Below are 20236 nucleotides of genomic sequence, written 5' to 3' on the forward strand. Positions count from 1 at the left end.
TGTCTGTGATTTCCATGAAATCCTTTGGCCAGCAGCTCAATTGAACGTAACCCAGTCTACTTGAAGCCTCATTTGGTGAAAAGAAATGGCCAATTGAGACTCGGTGTTCCTATTATAAGGATCACCTTCAAATACTTTAGGAAGTTTCCACTGCTCTCGGTTTCCACTTCACCCCTCAAACGCCCCTCAATTCTAGCTGTCTCACCCCACATTCTCTCTCTCTACCCTATTTCCCCTTCCCCTCCCCACCAAATCCTCCCATTCCTATCCTCACTCACCCCCAGTCCACCCCTGAAATCTATTCAATTTGTCCCTCTCAGGGAGATTCATAGATCCTCCTAGACCTCTCCTCTTTACCTTACCTTACAGGTTATAGCTTGATGATCATTTACTTAATGGTTATATACAGTTATAAGTGAATGCATACTATATTCATCTTTCTGGGTCTGGGTTACCTCACTCAGGATGAAATTTTTTTCTAGTTGTGTTCATTTGGCTGAAAATTTCATGATGTCATTTTTTAAGCAGATGAATAATACTCATTTGTACAAATGTGCCACATTTTCTGTACCCATTCTTTAGTTGAGGGGCATCTAGGTTGTTTCTAGTTCCCGGGTATTATGACTAACGCTGCAGTAATCATAGTTGAGTAAGTGTCTTCACGGTAGGACAGAGTATATTTTGGATATGTGCTCAAGAGTGATGTAACTGGGTTTAAAGTACACAAAGTCAGTCCCATTTTTGGAGGGAACTACCATATTGATTTCCATAGTGGCTGTATAAGTGTGCACTTCCACCAGCAATAGAGGAGTGTTCCCCTTTTCCTACATCCTCACCAGCATGAGCCTTCACTTGGGTTATTAAACTTAGCCATTCTGAACAGTGTAATATGGAATCTCTAATTACTTTCGATTTGCATTTATACAATGGCTAATAATGTTGAACATTTCTTTTTCTTTCTGTTGTTATTTTGTTTTGGTTTTTCGAGACAGGGTTTCTCTGTGTAACAGTCCTAGCTGTCCTCGAACTAGCTCTTGTAGACCAGACTGACCTCGAACTCACAGGGATTCATCTGCCTCTGCCTCCCAAGTGCTGGGATTAAAGGTTGAACATTTATTTAAGTGTTTTTCAGCCATTTGAGTTTCTTATATTGAGAATTTTGTTTTTATCTGCACCCCAGTTTTGGATTGAATTATTTGTTTTGTTGATATCTAGTTTCTTTCTGATAACCTGTATATTTTGAAATGAATACTGATAATAGCATTGTTATTCAAAGTTTTTATTAAAAATTATATATTGGTTCCTTCCATTTTGCTGATTTTATAGTGTTTATTTTCTTTAGACTTTCTTTATCATTTAGCTAATGTTATCTTTTCACTATCATCTCTTGGACATCTTTATTTCTTTCTTCTGTCCAAAGATTTCCTTCCAGTTTCTAAGGTAGTATGGGATTTATTTCCCATATTTTAACATTATTTCAACCTGCCTTTACCATAGAATGCTTTTCTTAATTCTTTGTTTATGTTGGATAGTATGGCCACAGTAGTCTGTGTTGGAATCTGGAATCTTTAAGAACTTGAAAAATAATAGTCCAAGTCCCTTCAGTTTCTTAAAATCTTCAATGAAAACTATGTTTCGACTCTGTTGAGTCAGCCTTGATCTGTGACTTGACCTTTCTTTGGTCTGTACTTTCAGTGCTTTGATTATTATGACATGCGGATTCTTTTCTGGTTCTGTCTCTTTGGTGTTCTGTGTGCTTCTTGCATTTGATAAGCATCTCTTTCCTTAGTCTGGGAAATTTTCTCCTATGATTTTGTTGGAAAAAGTCTTTGGACCTTTGACCAGGGTTTTATCTCTCCTATAGATAGATAGATAGATAGATAGATAGATAGATAGATAGATAGATAGATAGATAGATAGATTTCTTTAGTGTCCCATAGTTAGTACATGTTCCTGAATGTTTTTCAATTTAACATTTTTCTTTGATTGAGTGATCCAATTCCTTTACCTTGTCTTCAAACCCCAATATTCCCTTTTCCATATGATCCATTCTATTGGTAAAATTTTCTTCTGAGTTTTTATTTGGCTTACTAAAATTTTCATTTAAAGTTATCTTTGACTTGGGTTTTAATCATAATCTCTATCCATTTATTAAAATGCATTTCACATATTGAATTGTTTTCTTTCTTTTATTCACTATTTTTATTTTTATGGTCTTCATTCTGACATTTATTCATATCCTCTTTGCATCTCTGAATATATCTCCAACTGCTATTTTAAAGTAATGTCTTCTGCACCATGTCAGTTCCTTTTCTCAGAAAATATTAATATTAGAATACTAAGTTTTGGAGGGAATATACTTTCTTGGGTGTTTGTTTTTGTGATTTTGTTATGGGACCAAGGTACCTGAAGTTACATCATTGATAACATATTTTGTTATGGATATCTATTCCAACATTGGTAGAGTGGACATTTAAATCTCAGTTTGCTGTTCTTCAGATTTGTCAGAGTTTAAACTGCCTGGTTGATACTTAATTTTCAGTCTTTGGTCCACTCAGTATTGGTGTGCATCTGAGTATCAGATGTGGTTCTAAGCTAGCTATAGTTGGTGTAACTTATGAGTACAGGAGCCAACCTTACATGGAATCATCAGGAGCTCACTGAGGATTCCCAGAAATGTGCAGAAGGCTCACAGTCACAGGTTTCAACTGGTGGTCCACAGGTAGCAGGGGCTAGATTGTGTGTGTGTGTGTGTGTGTGTGTGTGTGTGTGTGTGTGTGTGTCGGGGGGGTGGGGAGTTACCTGCAGAAGCAGTATGGAACTCACGACTGGTCCCCCGGTGCTGGAGAAGTGGCAGGGTGGAGGGTCACTATCTGAGGGAGGTCCATAGGATCCCAGGGCCTCAGGCAGTGTTGTGGAGGCTGCTACCTGGGGGCAGTGCACAGAACTGCGTGTGGTCCTTTACAGACAGGGCTGCAGGCCCAGGAGAATACTTCAACTCTTGACATATGCCCTTCTTTTCTTGCAGAAAGCTGGTTGTGATGGTTTACTGGGGTCTCTTGCCAGGGAAGATCATTGTGGCGTATGCAACGGCAATGGAAAATCATGCAAAGTCATTAAAGGTGACTTTAATCACACCAGAGGGGCAGGTAACTGTTTCTTTAATATTAATAAACTGTAGTGTTTTGTGGAAAAAAAATAGATTAAATTTGATTTAGAGATCGCAGTTTTCATTCTACTGAAGACATTTTCAGTGATTTTGGTGATGACATACAATTATCTATTGTATGAGCCAGAAACTTGAATGCGCCTTTTTCTCAATAATGAAAACATGAAGTCATGTGTTGTGAATTCTGGAAGTCAGAGCAGGAAGAGAGTAATCTAATTTGCATCAGCTTATGTTACCAGGCTTCTAGAATGCTTATTAAACAATGAAAAGCATGCCTAACAAAAATTGAGATCTGCAAAAGCTTAAAGCAACCATTGAGAATATTAGTATGCAGGCTTTCAGCTTTCCTTTCCCTTGTTGATAATGTTGTTACTAAATTTTAAGGGGAATATTTTTTAAAGCTGAAATTTGAAACAGTAGTGGTGGAATTCAGAATAGGGTATACAGACATGGGGGAAATAACAAATACATTATAGTAAGAGGCCCTACTGTCTTCTTTTTTATAATTTATTTTATTTTTTTAAAAAAAGGAAACAAACTTTCTTTTTTATTTTACATACCAATCTTAGTTTCCACTCCCTCTCCTCCTATCTCTCTACCCACTCCCAACCCTCTGGACTGTCTTCTTTTCTCATCTGTAAACGGGAGATGGGAGGGTGGAATAGATATAAAGGTTCTATGGAGAGTGGGAGAGTGAGTTCAAGTTCCTCACCACAGAAAGTGACAGTATCTCCACTGAATTGTAATAGCCCCTAAGTATTGTGTACACACACACACACACACACACACACACACACGATTCATATATATGTATATAAACACACATCTATATGTATAAACACATAGATACACACTTATATACATACACGTATGAATAAACACACATACATCACTACATATCAACTTCTCAAGCTTTCTGGGTAAAGCACATAATTTCTGGGCTTCATCAACTCCTCTCCTGGACATGTTATCAATTGGCCATCATTAATGACAATTTTCATTTTAAAAGATGCATTTTATTATTTATTGAGGTGTATGTATGAATCTTAGTGTAACTTTCTGTGTATGTCATGTATGCGAGAATGTCAACAGAGGCTAGAAGAGGGTGTTTGACTGCCTGGAGCTGGAGAGTTATAGGCAGTTGGGAGGTCTGGAAACGGTGCTGGGATCCAGGCTTGGATCCTTTGAAAGAGCAAGCAAGTGCTTTTAAGTTCTGAATCATACCTCCAGCCTCTATTCGTGATTATTTTCACCGCCATCATTTATGTTTTTGCATTAACCTTTAGCTTAAGTTCTCTAGTTAAAAATAAATTCTGATGACAAAATGTAAATTAGTTATATTGTGAAGAACAATCAACTTATGTTGGACAATCAAGGAAAACTGGAGTCTTTCCAAGTGAGTGAGTCATTTTGGAAGGCAAATCAGATGAACCTTTTTGAGGTTAAATGTGGTTGCTTGTTTTGCTTTGCCCTAACAGAATAAGATAAGCAATGGAATCTTCTAGTGCCCATTTAAGAGAGACAAGATACACTTAGTTGAAACAGAGTCTCTATCCTTCAGTTAAAAAATGTTAATGTAATAACCTGCCAACCCTTCCCACAGTTGTGACAAGAGAAGTATTTATAATACAGAAGTACAGCAATGATCTGAAAGGCCAAGGACATATCACACACTCTGTTCTTAAAGAACATTGACACAGTTGGTACACATGTGATCCGTGCTCTGGGGAATAGAGATGCACACGGGGTTTGGAGCTCTTTATTTGGTGGCAATAATGCTTCAGTTTCACCCAGAAATACCAAAATACCACTGAAAGTTCTGTGTCACTTTTCATTCTGAATGCTTTCTTTATTTCTCTAGAGACTCCTTTATCCCTACAGTTAATGGACTTTCTAGAATTTCTTAAGGGATTTTCAGGCTTTTCACCCAGTTGGCCATGCACACTGTAGGTACTGTGTCAGTAGCAAGCATGCTGATGCACATGGGTGTGTCTAGTCCCCTTGCTCTATATAGTGTTTGATAAGTCATTTCCTTTGGAGGTAGAAAGTAAACTTGAGAGCTATTATTTTCCCTTTAGTGTGTTTATTGTATCTTTCATGGTGACTATACTTTTTGTGGTAAGCCTAGCCTAGAATAGCTTCTTAAAGGAATGTATGGTAGCTTGTGTATTTGTCCTGTTAAGAGGTGATGTGCATGCAAGTGGTAAACAATAGGAAGAAGATGGATGTCAAATGTGTGATTCTTCTTTGTATGAAAAAATGTGTTCTTGCTGCTTTTTTCCCCACTGTTTTGGCTCTTTGGGAGGCCCCCCACCCAGCTCCCAAATAAATAATGCCTAGCCTTGACTTATTTCTAGCCAGTTTTTCTTAAATTATCCCTTCTACCTTTAGCATCTGCGCTTTGACCTTTCTTTATTTCCATATATCTTTTCTTTCCTTCTTAGTCGGTGGTTGGATTTGTTGCTGGATAACTGGCCTCTGGAGTACTCCTCTTTCTCATGCTCCTTGACTCTCCTTCCCAGATTTCTTCTTCTATTTATTCTGTCTGCATACCAGCCCCACCTATCCTTTCTTCTGCCTCACTATTAGCTATTCAGCTCTTTATTGGACCAATCAGAAGTGTTACACAGGCAAAGTCACCCGGTTTCACGGAGTTAAACAAATGCAACATAAAAGAAAGCTACACATCTTTGCATCATTAAACAAATGTTCCACAACATAAACAAATGTAACACATCTTAAATTAATATTCCACGACAAAAATGAACATACTGGTTTGAATTATGAAAGTGTGTTCTTAGAGTTTTTAATTGTTTGATTGATTCCTACAAGGGTTGGGGAGTCATGGTCTCATCTACTTTATTTTATCGTTAGGAACTGTGCATCCTAGCAGGAAATGTGGAATGAGCTAAGACATCGTAAGAGTACAGTGGAGGCTGAGTAGTTCTTATCTAAAGTTTTGGAGACTTAAAGTGAATATTTGTATATAACTTACCAGTTGACTTAAACTCCAAACTTTGAAATTTAAATCTTAAACTCAAAAATCTGAAATTCAAAATAAGAATAGTTAACCTTATTGAAATATCATGGTTAAATACTACAGTCTATCTAAAGCAATAATAATGGTGACTAGCATATAGAACCTCTTAAAAATATATTACTTGTGACTCTGCTACCATTGCCATGAAGAATCTGATTACTACTGGCATCTTAGGATGTTGATAAGATTGCAGTCCTGGTGGTACAATATAAGGCTTTATATGTGAACCCCCTGTCCAAAGAACCAAGTTTCTAGCTTTAGATTTAGTGACTTCATGTACAACTTCTAAGCTATGTCTTAGCCATTATTGCATTCCCTTTAAAACACATATATTCTCAATTGTGCCCAAATGCCTTATGTACTGAAAATACCCCGCCCACGGCTTTCTACCTTCATATGTCATTATTTTTCAATACATTTCTTCCCCATTCATGGGAATCAGTATAATTAACCAATCCAGTTGAAGATTTTTCCATGCACAGCCCTGATTTTAGAGACTACTTTTTCTCTGATTTGCCATGTAATTCTATTCGTGGCTATGTAGGCAGAAACTGCCTGTTTGTTCCTGAAATAACCACACAGAAACTCTATTAATTAAAAGACTGCTTGGCCTATTAGCTTATGCATATTTCTAGCTAGCTCTTACATCTTAAATAAACCCATTTCTATTAATCTGTGTATCAGCACATGGTTGTGGCCTACCAGTAAGGTTCCATCCGGTGTCCAGTGTCTGTCTCCTGCAGTAGCTACATGGTTACTCTCTGACTCTGCCTACTCTCTCTATATATCTTTTCCAGCCTGGATATATTCTGTTAAGCCATTGGCCAAAAATAGTTTCTTTATTAACCAATGGCAATAAAACATATTCATAGCATACACAGAGGAATCCCACATCATTGTAAAAGTCAAGCAAGAATTGAGATATACTACTTCCATTATGTTCTAATTTTTAAAAAAAATCTAAATCCTGAAATTTAATATCTTCTTCATACTTCACTACATTTATTTGCTGTGGGATTTACAATGATCTGAATGGGGTGGCTGGTGGGCTGTCTGAGGTCTCCTTTTATATTAGAGCTCTAACTTTGGCCACCATGGAGAGATACCACTGTCGACCGAGTCATTCCCTTCTTGAGAATAGTTCTTTTCAGGCTTGTGTTCTTAAAGCCTCCATCACCAAGTTCAAATAAACTTGACTCCTTTTCCTCTTTGATTTTCTCTAGGAGCAATTTGACTTATTGCTGCATGTGCAGATGCATCTCCAAAGGCACATCAATAATAACCTGACCTGTACTGGAGTTCTGGCTGCTTTAAACCTCATAGTGGGTGTTTATACTGCAGTAGTGTAACATTTGTGAAACAGAAATTGCTGAACTGAGAAAATTCTCACCAAACTAGATCCTTCTCCCTTGATTTCTTTGCAGAAAAGGTGACTGCATTATCCCATGTGTTCATTGTTTCCGATCAATTATTTTCAATTGATTGAGAAAAAAAAAAGATTACTTTCAGTCAATCTTCAAATTCAGAATTTTTTTTACATTATAACATCTTCTGCATTTTCTTTCTTAGCTTTGATCATTCCTGATGTTTATACGTCATCTCTATCTTCATGAATGCATCTCAGTTAATCATGTATGTTACTTCTCCATGAAATGTTTCCAAACCATATTCTATGAAGTCTCTCACTGAGTTTAGCAGATCCAAAGTGATTGTTTATTCCCTTGGATACTTATTGAAACTTTCCATAATAGACTGAGCCATCTCCATCTTCTCTTTCCATCAGATTTAAGTTATCCAAGAGCTACTAATACCACCACTTACCTCACACTCTTCTGTATAAACAGAAAACAAACCCCTTTTCTTCCTATACACATTCCCTAAGACAACTTTGAACACTTATCTTTTTGTAAAACGTTCCCTTGACTTGTGTGGATGATGCCAGAGTTTTCAAATGTGAGTCACATACACATACTTCTAAAGAATAGCAGTGAATTGCTAAGCAATTTGTGTTCAGAAACGGGGAGTGACTTTAAAACTCTAGTTTATATTAATGAACAGAGAGTTAGCCAGAATGTTCCATTTATATTTTAACCTATTTTTATAATTTATTTAACTCCTACCTTAACTGTACATCCTGCCTTATTTATATGGCAAAATACCCACCAACCTTGAGTCTGTTGTCATTGCTATTTTGTCTGTGTGATGTAATGTCAGTGCTTTCCAGTTGGAACTGCAGTAAATAATTGGATGCTACTGAAAATGGGCAATTCAATGAGTTATTAGATAAACAGTGTCTTGTAGTGTCTTGGATCAAAGTCTTGATTGTAAAAAGTCACGTGCCCAGGAACTGGGGAGATGTCTTAGTTGGTAAACTGTTCAGCATAAGCACCAAAGTTCAAACCCTTAATCTGTAAGAAAAAGAAAAAGAGAAGGAAAAAAATCCAAGCAGGACCTTGAGTATTTGTAATCACAGTGCAGGAGAAATAGAGACAGGGAGGGCATCCCTGGGGCTTGAAAGCAAACCATTCAGTCTTCCTGGACCAGTGAGCTCCAGATTAAATGAATGAACTCATCTCAAAACAATAAGGTAAAGAGTGACTGAGGAAGATACATGAGGTCAACCTCTGACCTATGCATGTAGGAGCATGTACACACACACACACACACACACACCACATGCCTTTATTTTATCCTTGCCACCAAATGAACTACATATTACTTTATATTAATGCTGATTAATTATTTTTTAAGAATTATAATAATTTATATACAGGAGAAAACTTCGAAATTATTTTTTTCTTTTAAAGGTGCAAGCCAGATTTTAGTTAGATACATGAATTTGCACAGGATGTTTAAAAAGAATGTTAGTTTTAGAAAAACTATTAAGCCAAAACGAGGCTTCTTTATCCCTCTTCTTCACAAAGTGGAGCTCAGTTCCTTCTTTTCCTGCACAGTCTCTCATTTTCCCCAATCTTGGCTTACTCTCTTTCAACGACCACATCCATGACCGTGGCTGGAAAATGTTTTCTGAGAGCACTCAGTTGTGCCTTTGGTTGATCTTTGTGACACCTGCAGAGGTGACAGCAGCCCTCTTGCTGTGGCCCTACACCTCACTCACTTCTCCCCAGCTCCACTGTCTAATCTTTTGTTCATCTTCCAGGAACTCTTGTTCTCTCTTGCTGTGCTCACTCGCTGCAGGGAATGGTCCAGGCCAACTGTATCATCTCCAGTGTTTTACTTTCTCTGCTTTTTCTAGCTTGAAGAATTCCTAGGGCAAAATTCACCGGGGTGATTTGGTTTGTCCTGCTGTATTTCTAGAGAGGTTATGCCGCTGGTTTCTTCCTCTCCTCATGGGACTTCATGGAGAACAATCATCTTCTTGCCTTCTCGATCGAGCGCTGTGCTCAGTCTTTCCAAGAATCTTCTCCAGAAATCACGGCAACTTTATAATGAAGCATTTTCCCTCCACAGCCTTTGGACCATGGTAGCAGTAACTAAACGCAGAGGTGGGCAGGGGCGAGTCAATCTGAAGGGTTTTCATAAGAGCCGAGATTCACTGCATGTTTTACTGACTCTTACAGGTTATGTGGAAGTGCTGGTGATCCCTGCTGGAGCAAGAAGAATCAAAGTTGTGGAGGAAAAGCCGGCACATAGCTACTTAGGTAACAGGTGCTACAGACTCACACAGGAGCTTAGTAGGACCCCAGCTCCCCAGGTCGCGACACAGTTGGTCTGTTTTTAGGTTCACACTTGAACTTCCGAGAAAGTGTCTCTTCTCATATTAAGCAAGTGTTTCCCTTTCTCTAAGGCAGTCCAGGAGCAAAAGCAATTTGGCTTTCTGTTGAGAGTGTCAAGTACTTCCAAATGTAACTCCTGATTAAAAAACAAAAAAACAAAAAAATAAAAACAAAACAAAAACCTAAAACAAAGACGCATTAAATGACTTTGCCTTGTTTTATTCCAAATATGTGTATATATGATACAACCAATTAACACATTTATTTCATGTGTATACGTGTGTGTATGTGCAAATGCATATTATTTTATATATGACTGCACAGGTATTTTTGTGTAATGATTATTTTAGAAATGGGAAATCTTGTCACTCAAAATAAGCCATGTACAGTTTACTGAGTTTTTTTCTGTCTTGCTTCACACCAGGAAAGCTCTCCTGTAGAAAAACTGCCTTTAAAAATCTGAGTGTTGCTTATAGGAAAGGCTAGGTTGGCTATTTTTATATATTCTTATTACATATTTTTATTGATTACTTGAAAATTTTGGGGCATGCACCCCAGTCACGCCCATTCTCTAAGGTCCACCCCCTCTTCCTTGTAACCTCCCACCCACACATACACACAAAGAGGATAAAAAAACAAGTCTAATTTTCACACACACTACAAAAGAGAACAAAAAAATAAGTCCAGTTCGCATTATCCATGTTTTAATTATGTCAACTGATAACTTTTCAATAGAACAGAGAAAGCATCAGAGATAGTGGAATCAAATAGAATTAAAGTCATGTCAGACAGGGGGCCAAACAGATTTAAATTATCTTTAAAAACACTTTGGAACTTTTTGTTTGAGACACGTGATGTCCTTATTATTCTCAACTGAACAATAAATTCCCAATATATTTTTCCTTTCTTTAAATTACGCTCACCTACTAATGGCTTCTCTGAAGATAATAATGTTCTTTTGTTAATGATTGAGCAGTTAGCCTAAAATGAATAAACCTTATGCTTTTATTTATAAAATCATTGTAGCTTATGACTTCCAAAAAAAATCTCACAAAAGGCACCGAATTCAACTTACTCTGTACAATTCCACACACAAGGCACTACGGCAAACATAGTTTTAAAATAATTTGAAATGAGTAAAAGACAAAGAAACCCTCCCTTTCATTATTTACCTCTTAGTTTGATTACTTTAAGGTGCTATAACAAAGAGCCACAGCCTGAGTGAGTTTTAAACAATACAACTTTCTTCTCATTGCTCTTAAGGTTGGAAATATGAGCTCAGGAGACCAGTATAGTTGGGTTCTGATGAGGCCCTTTTATGAGCTGGAAATTACGGGGCTCTGTGTCCTTTCCTGGCCTAGAAAGAGGAAGCAAGGGCTCCTAGGGCTCTTACAAGGACACTAATCTCATTCATAAGGACTGTGCCCTAATGACCTCAGCCAATTCTAATTACCTCCCAGTGACCCCACTTCCTAATCCCATCACACTGTGGAGTCGGGTTTCAACATGGGAACTTGGAAGGGACAAGCTTTAGCCTGCACCATTGTCTGAGCAGGAGGGAAATGAAGAGGTCCGAAAGGCCAAAACAGCAATAAGAGGTCCTAAAAGGACAAAACTACAGTGAAAACAGAAAGCCGAATGCTGAGTCCCCTGAAGTGTCACCTGAAACCTTCATCCAGTAACTGAAGTCAAACTCAGAGCCAGGGCGCTGCTGTTGACAGAATACAAAGCAAAGGATGCTGCAGAATAACCCGCACTGGAGGCTTCCACTCAAAGTGGGACTTGAAAGGATTCCACGTTTTGTGTGATGGAGGGGCAGGAATGTAGCTATACATGAGCAGAGAAAGGAAGGAGGAAGTGTCTATATTAATATTAGTCTAAGGTGGACATGGAAAATCAGCTTTCCTGAGAATTTGCAAAGCAAAGCAAAGCCGCAAGTATGTTGCACCCACTTCATCCAACTGTGAAGCCACAAGACTCAGGACTAGTTTTCTTAATGTAGTATCAATATCACTGACATGTGCTACAGGAAGCACTTTCTAGAAACAATCCCCCTTCCAACCAGCCCTCAGAAGACTTGAGTGGCACACAAATAGAATATTAAAAATAACCTAGGAACCAAAAAGAAAACAGACACCGTGAACCAAACACCACCTTGAGTAAGAGTGTACAGAGTCAGTATAAAAGTGTGTCACACACAGAATGTATAAACAGAATTTCATAAATAATAGCTTTATTTATCATTTTAGGGAACAATTTAAAAAGTAAAGAGAAAAGCCATGATCTGAGAGAAAATAATTCCACTTGGCTTCAAAAGGCCCTTATTCTCAGAATATATAAAAACGTAATTTTTGAGTATTTATAAAGTCAAATAAGTATTATTGATTAGTGTAAAACAGTAACACATTTTAGTGTATTTGAAGAACCCTGTATTCCCTCTTTTGCCTAAGCTATTTTGTCTAAAATTAGTAACAATTTTATTTTGATGATTAAACAAATTGATGTCTTATTTTTGAAAGGCCTTTAATTTCTATTATTCTTTTATATATGCCATGTTTTATTTTGAACTCCCCACATAGATATTACAAATAAGAATTCATAATTTCATATATTCTTTGATCCTTGGAACTGGTTTGGTAATTGTTTTTTGCAGGGAATAATCTGTTTCATTTGCTTTCTCAAAATAGTTGGCTTAGAGCTGTTTCTTTTCTTTTTTCTTTTTATTGACTGTTATTGAGCTCTACATTTTTCTCTGCTCCCCTCCCTGCCTCCCCCCCTCCCCTTCAACCCTCTCTCAAGGTCACCATGCTCCCAATTTACTCAGGAGATCTTGTCTTTTTCCACTTCCCATGTAGATTCCTATGTATGTCTCTCTTAGGGTCCTCAATGTTGTCTAGGTTCTCTGGGATTGTGATTAGTGGTCTGGTTTTCTTTAAAGCTTAGAGCTGCTTCTGGTATTTTCTTATTGCGCCCTCTCCCAGGACAGTGTTCGGGCTCTTATTTCTACCACTGTCACCTTGTGTCTGGTTTTCTTGAGCAGTTTAAGTGTTTTCAGTTATTTTAGTTTCCAAATAATCAACACTTTGTGTCACTGGTTGCTTCCACTGTTAATTTGTTTCTGTTCGATTCACTCCTCTGTGGTTTTCTTTCATTGGTTCTGAATTTTAATTGCTTTCCTACCACAGATACAAACGGAAGAGCAGCTTTAGCTGCCTTCTTTCCTCCTGTAACACTGGAGAGCTACAAAAGCTTTACCTGTGATCTACAGTGCACCCTCAGGTTAAGTTGTTACCATAACACCTTTGTGGTTTCTGCTGAGATCTAGGAGTTATGTTTAAATAGACTTAATGTACAGTTACTTTGAGCTATTTATGTAAGTTTTCTTTTAAGCATTTCCAGTGTTAAGTCTTAGGATAAAAAACTATATCCAGTCAGGTGTAAATTGAGACTTGGTTTATCACCTTTGACCTCAAGGAGTTATTCTGGAATTTCCAGCTATAGTCTTTAGGATCAGTATAATTCAACTTCTCTGCAAGCTTACAGATATCCCTCTTGTCTAATCAACTAGAGACAGAGGAATAAAGGGATATCAAAATGTTTGACATTTTTCTCTCAAACCAGTGGTTAGCTTATGCATTTTGATGTTTTATTATATATTTCAGATTGTCATATAACCTTAATAAATTTTATTTATCATTTAAGAGTTTAGTGTGTGTGCATGTGTGTGTATGTGAATTTGTAGTACATGCACATGTATGTGCAGTTGCATTCAATTGGGCACATGCATGTAAAGGCCAGAAGATGTCTGTGTGTGTGTGTGTGTGTGTGTGTGTGTGTGTGTGTGTGTGTGTGTGTACAGTCTGCTCAGTCTTGTATGTATTTGTATGTAAGGCTGGATAAGCAATAGGGGTTTGTCCCTGGAGGCTCTCAGCAGACATTACTTGCATGTAGCTCTCCATCTAGAGGTGGACTCCTGCAAGATTTCAACCAGTGTAGTCACTGTGCAGGTTTTATTTACACTACCATGCGGATGAGAGTTCAAGCTGTCTTGTCGTATGTAGAGAACAGTCTCACAGAGACAGACGTCCTGTTCCTCTGGGTTTTACTATCTTCCCTCCCCTTCCTCCGTGATGTGCCTTGAACTTGGTGTTTAGGTGTTAGATTGTAGATGCATCAGCTGGTGTTGGGTATCCAGCAGTCAGGGCTCTGTATTTTGACCACTTGGGATTCCCGTGATTGTTTCCATATGTTGCAAAATGAAGCTTCATTGTTGAGGAGAGCCACATTTTGGCAATTTTCAAAATGCTCACAAGCCACAAGTTTTCTTCCTTCCGGTCCACTCTAAACTATGTTCTCCCAACCACCATGTTACCTGTGTGGATTTGTGTGTGTGTGTGTGTGTGTGTGTGTGTGTGTGTGTGTGTGTGTGTGTGTCTGTGTCTGTATTGTTCTCCCAATCACCATGTTACCTGTGTGGCTTTGTGTGTGTGTGTGTGTGTGTGTGTGTGTGTGTGTCTGTGTCTGTATTTTCTCCCATGAGTTCCTTGTACTTTTTAAGACCTATGTATTTGGAGATTTTATTTTAAGAAAATTAAAATTATTTCTAAGCACTGAGCTTTCAAATACTTTATATGTCCTTGTTCCCTTTTTAAAAATTCCAGTCACTCGGGTATCACCCACGGAGTGGCCCCCACATGTGCGCCGTGCTGTTTGTGTTCATCAGGTCTCTGTTTCCTGAGCTTTAGTTCTTTCCTATGAAAGTGTCATGGTCTAATATGTTTTGAAGCCTGTTTATTAAGCTCAGTATTTGATATGTCTTCATATTCTAATACGTTTTATTTGAATATTTTCCAGCTCCCATTGCTCCCCACTATTACATAACTTCTTATAAATGTGTGTGCATATTTAAAGGCTTAACTCACTAGTACCACTGTCTCTAAGGTTCTTTCATCTCGTTTTATTCCTGATGCCTCCCTAATTATTCAAAGTCAATTTTGTGGTGTCCACATCCCCAGCAAGTTTTTAACTGGGTGGTGAACATAATTAACATAGCATGGATGAGTGGCTATGTTACGTTTTCTTTATTACCGAGTCTAAACTTCATTTTCCTAAAGAGTTAATTTACTTCTGGACCAGCTGTATATGATGAGACTGTTGTAAAGCTTTGTTATAATTGTCTCAGGTTGCTTTAATATGAAGTCTGTTAAATCTTCATTTTTAATTATTTATTTTTTTTAACCACCTGCTTTTTTAGGTTCTCCGTGTTCAAAAGCAACACGCCTTGAAATTACCTAGAATTTGCATTTTTCTCCATACCTATTTGAACTGAAAAGTTTAAAAGTCCTTAGGTTCTTGGCAGTTGTTCTTTCCCCAGCTTTGGATAGTTACACCCTATTGTTTGAAGCTGAATATTTAGCTCTAAGGTCAAAGGTCCCCTGTGAATGCTTTAGGAGCGTTTTTTTCTCTTGTAATTCACTCTTCTCCAGTGCTCCATAAAACAGATGCTAGCTATCCTAGCCAGTGTGAACTCCACTCTTTGTGCCTCCCTCCTCCATGAAACCTTCCCAGTCTGTGCCCTGCAGAAGTCAACCTCCCAGTGAGGGATCTGTTAAATATCTTCAACAAGGCTGCTAAGCAATTGTAGAGATTATCCCAGCTTTCTTCTCCGCCCTCAGACATGGGAAGTTTGAAGACTGTTTCTCCATACATTGTCTAGTGAGAAGCAGAGCAGTTCCACCGATTGTCAGAAGCAAGATTTTCAAAAATATCTTTAAGTTAATGAAGTAAAAAGAAAAAGTCAAGAAACATGATTTGTACAAACTCCTGGTTCTGGATGAAGAGACTCTTGAGCCAATAAGTTGGCTGGATTCGCATGTACATGTGTATGCCATTTTCTAGGAAATGCTGAAAGCCAAGACATCAACAGAGTCTGAATATCATAGTCCATAAACCCCAATGGGCATTTTAAAACTTTTTTTTATTAGAGATTTTCAGGAACCATAAACTGATCACTGTAACCTGAAATAAAAGCGTGGAAGTGGGAAAATATTGATCCATGTACAACATTAGACAAAAATATTTCTCAAAATATTTAATATAATTTACAAAAATATTAACAAATGCTAAATCTTATAAATAAATCCATGAGTAATTTCCCATTTTCCCCCCAAAACTGTAACATTTTCTGAGGTATGTCCATTTGTTGGTTTTAATGGACGTTGGCAATGTTCTGAGATGTTCCTATCAATATAGTTCACTTTCAAGTAAGGATTAACAATTGAACACTGATCTCATAAAATAAAATTATGTATGTTTTTAAAACTTTCCTTTAAGGTATTTTATAATAAGGAATATATTATATATATTATATTATATGCCAGGTGGTGGTGGCGCACGCCTTTAATCCCAGCACTCGGGAGGCAGAGGCAGGCGGATCTCTGTGATCCCAGCCTGGTCTACAAGAGCTAGTTCCAGGATAGATTCCAAAGCTGCAGAGAAACCCTGTCTTGAAGAAAAGAAAAAAACCCAAACTACTTTATAGAGAATAATGATGCAATGAATTTCAATACTTTCATGAGCTTGTTGCTGGAATTGATGGGAGCAGAAGTGGCAGAACAGCTTTGGGGGGAGATACAGCAGATGATTGAAAACTCTTTTGACTTCAGTAGCAACAGGGAATGCCTGTAAGAGGATGCTCATCAGTAGCGTTGTCCACGCTCATCGTGTGTTTTATCTTCTTAAAGCTCTTCGAGATGCCGGCAAACAGTCGATAAACAGTGACTGGAAGATAGAACATTCTGGAGCCTTCAACTTAGCTGGAACTACAGTTCATTACATAAGACGAGGCCTTTGGGAGAAGATCTCTGCCAAAGGCCCTACAACCACACCTTTACATCTCCTGGTAAGAGGAAGAAATTGGGGTAGTGTTGCAAAATCAGCTTCTCATGACAAAGAAATTGGTGATCTCCCTTTTCTCCCCCTTTCCCCTCCCTCCTTCCCTCTGTCCTTTCTCCCTCTTTCTCTCTCCCTTTCCCTCCTATTTGTTCTTAAAATCAGAATTGTCAGATCAGCATTTTAAATTGTTTAAGAGCTAAGATATTTGCAGGAACATTAAAATTATGGTATCTAAAATTTGTGATTACTTAAAGAGGAGCAAGATGTTCTAGGGAATTGAAAAGCTCACAGTTGAAATCTATCGCCACCAAAGAATACAGAACTCTTTTCTCCCTAAAAGCATTCAGTTACTAACCAGAATGTGTCTTTATCAAGACAAAGCAAGTAATATCCACTTAGTGGGTCTCATCTGTGTCTGTTAGAAGGCATCTTTGGTAACATATTGTTTTGAGAGGAGGGATTTGGCAAACTCAGTCTCCATTCTGTATTTCTCACCAGGTTAATGGATTACTCTAAATTATGAACACTGCACATTTTCATGCATTGGAACTGCAATGTTCTTCACCATGTAGCAAAAGACTAAATGTGCATTAAGAAAATTGGAAGGGAAAGGACTTGAGCAGCGGGGTTGTGTCCAGGTTGCTAGGATGTTCATGGGCTTTTTTTCAAGGCACTTCGGGCTGATGGTTACTTATTCAGAATAGTGACTGTATAGATAGAGTGAGTTTTCATTCTATCGGCAGTAAGGAATCTAAAATCCAAAGACCCAACACCTCCTGTATACCCAAGCACAGAAAACCACTCTGACACATGGATTCGCTTGCTTGTAGTGGGATGTGTCACCTTATTTAACATCTTCACTCCAGTTGAACTGGTCTTTCCTTGGCTATAGACATCTCTATTGTTCCTTCTAGGATCCAGAGATTCAGGTCACACCGTAACTCACTGCTTATCTTATTTGGATGGACCTCTTGTCTGGGGCTCTTTTTAAGTGTACATTCTGATGCACTTGGTTTAGGTCAGAATGTGAGATCCACATATTTCTCACAGCTCCTCCCTGACATCACCTTTGCTGGTCCAGAAACTAGGATTCAAATTTCCAGGCTTTATATAAAATGCAGTCCTTTTGCTTTAACAGTAACAAAAGGGCAAAGTGAGCAGTGTGTGCTTTCTGACCAGTATAAATAATACTATCCCTCGGACACTGTGGATAGGAAGCTGACCAGGGGCTTCGCATTTGTTCAGAACATTTAATGCGCACAGTTGCCCTATGTAAGAAGGTTAAGGAACATGTGAAATGTTGTCAACATGATTTCATTTTCACTAAAAAATTAGCGTTCAGTTCTGTTCTTCTGTGGAAGTTTTGGCTCATAATTGTATATGGTCTTTGAACAGTCCCTTTATGCATCTCCTCACAGTTCCTTTATATCCCACTTCACAATTTCAATTTGAAGATCCTGTCTGTCCTCTGCTGTCCAGAGAAAATGCTTAGCATCTTCTCCGACTGATTGGTGTGAAATGACATCAATAGCAAACATTTTTAATGATTTGATACTGAAAAGCACTACCATGTTTATCTACATTCTATAATCATATAGATGAGTTTGAACATACTTAAGAACAATACAAGACTGAGACATGTAACGAGCCTTTGCTTAAAGTCTGAAAACAACATATGTCAGACCCCAGAATCAGAGACTTTTCTTGCAGCAGAGCCCTTAATCTGACTAATAATTGCCAAAGCTTTTCCTGGAATCACAGAACATAGGGAGCTCAGTGAGCCAGGTCTAAAATAAGGTATGTGTGGGACCTGGATGTATTTGGTGATTTAAAGGGAACTGTATTTCTGAGATAGTTCTCCTAATGACTATTGCAGATTGAAAACTGGTCCTTGACTTGAAAGGCAATGTCTTGTGTGGCCATTGCCTCAATGAGTACCCGTGACTGTAACATGCTGATACTTTCCTTTTGCAAAGGATTCTGCCAAAGAGCTGTGGTTCTGTTGCCAATTTATTGGTTTTAAGTGACATTAGATATTTGATAGCACTGAAAAGGTAGCTCATGTGGGAAACAGGATTGTTTTCATGTAATTAAGTAGGATGGCAAGTAGCTGTTCGTATGGTCATTTCGCCAAATTTAAAATTACACGATAGTATTGGCATGACAATGAAAAATGCAAAGTTCACTCCTTAGTAGGTTGAAAGTAATTTATAATTGGCAATAGATGAAGAAATATTTAAGCCATAATCAGTATTGTGATATACTCTAAACTTGGTACGCAGTAGGTTTCAGATTTGAAAACTTAAAAAAGCTATTAATTGTATCATTGAGATAATGTTCATAAAGCCAAAATACTAACTGCACAATCCACACATCAAATATGTTGTAAACTTCTTTCAAAATGATATACAAAATCTGAGAGAAAGTAAGAAAACTTCAGTTGAAATGGGCTCACTTATGTATCTTTGCAAGTTGTATTAACTCTGAATTATCTATAATTATAACTATTCTAGAAAATGGATAAATATCCAATATGCCTCCCCAAGCACATACCTTAAAAATATATGTGGAAATTAATGTACCGACTGTTTGCACAGATTGTCAGGTTCACAGACATGACATGTTTTATATGGTTAACATTTAACATACTTTATTAAATTTTGTGAAAAATACAGAGGTCCATTTATTTTCCTTTGTTTAAAATATATGCATAGACACATATGTGTTATATAATATATGTATATTATATATATAATATACTATTTCTGTATAAAATTCAAGATTATCCCATTCTGACCTTGACTATGGATACCAGTGAAAACCAAAATAGCATAACCCCTAAGTGTGGCTCAGCACAGTCTAGACTCAAAGTCATTCCTATTGACCCATTACAGTTTGCTAAACTCTTTTGTGTGTCTGTGTTGTTACTATTCTAATATTTATTTGAAATCCATTTAAATATACATGTTGCCAAAGTTGTAAATATCCACAGAACAAAAATATCACCCTTCCAGTGATTCATTGCCACTGTTAATAGTGATCTCTAGTTTCCATCTTTACCCTGTATCTTAGAAAGAGCTCTGCTGCTGCCGTAGGGCTTCACTGCTGCCATAAAACATCATGACCCAAACTAACATGTATGGGAAAACATTTAATTCAGCTTACAACTCTCAGGACACACTCCGTCCCTGAGGGGAGCCAGGCCAGGACTGAAGGGGAAGGAACGTGGAGATGGGAAATGAAGTAGAGGCCCTGGAGGAATGTTGCCTTTCTCAACCTGCTTTCCAAGGATATAACCAAGGAGCACCTGCCAGGGTGCTACCACTCCCTATAGGCTGGACCCTCCCACATCCATAATTTTTTTTTACAATTTAGAATATTTTTAAAAATTTTTTC

The 20236-nt window shown here is 37.8% G+C and overlaps 1 protein-coding gene across 1 annotated transcript in view; it reads left to right on the forward strand.

Moving 5' to 3' along the window:
* Adamts19 (ADAM metallopeptidase with thrombospondin type 1 motif 19) overlaps positions 1–20236 on the forward strand; it is a 177927-nt gene that overhangs the window by 114175 nt on the left and 43516 nt on the right. Inside the window, exons 15-17 of the mRNA XM_005356385.3 lie at positions 3029–3149; positions 9791–9871; positions 16690–16847. Coding sequence (XP_005356442.1) covers positions 3029–3149; positions 9791–9871; positions 16690–16847 — 360 coding nt within the window. The remainder of the gene's footprint in view (positions 1–3028; positions 3150–9790; positions 9872–16689; positions 16848–20236) is intronic.

The sequence above is a fragment of the Microtus ochrogaster genome, chromosome 18, assembly GCF_000317375.1.
Source record: "Microtus ochrogaster isolate Prairie Vole_2 chromosome 18, MicOch1.0, whole genome shotgun sequence".
In the NCBI taxonomy this organism is placed as follows: Eukaryota; Metazoa; Chordata; class Mammalia; order Rodentia; family Cricetidae; genus Microtus; species Microtus ochrogaster.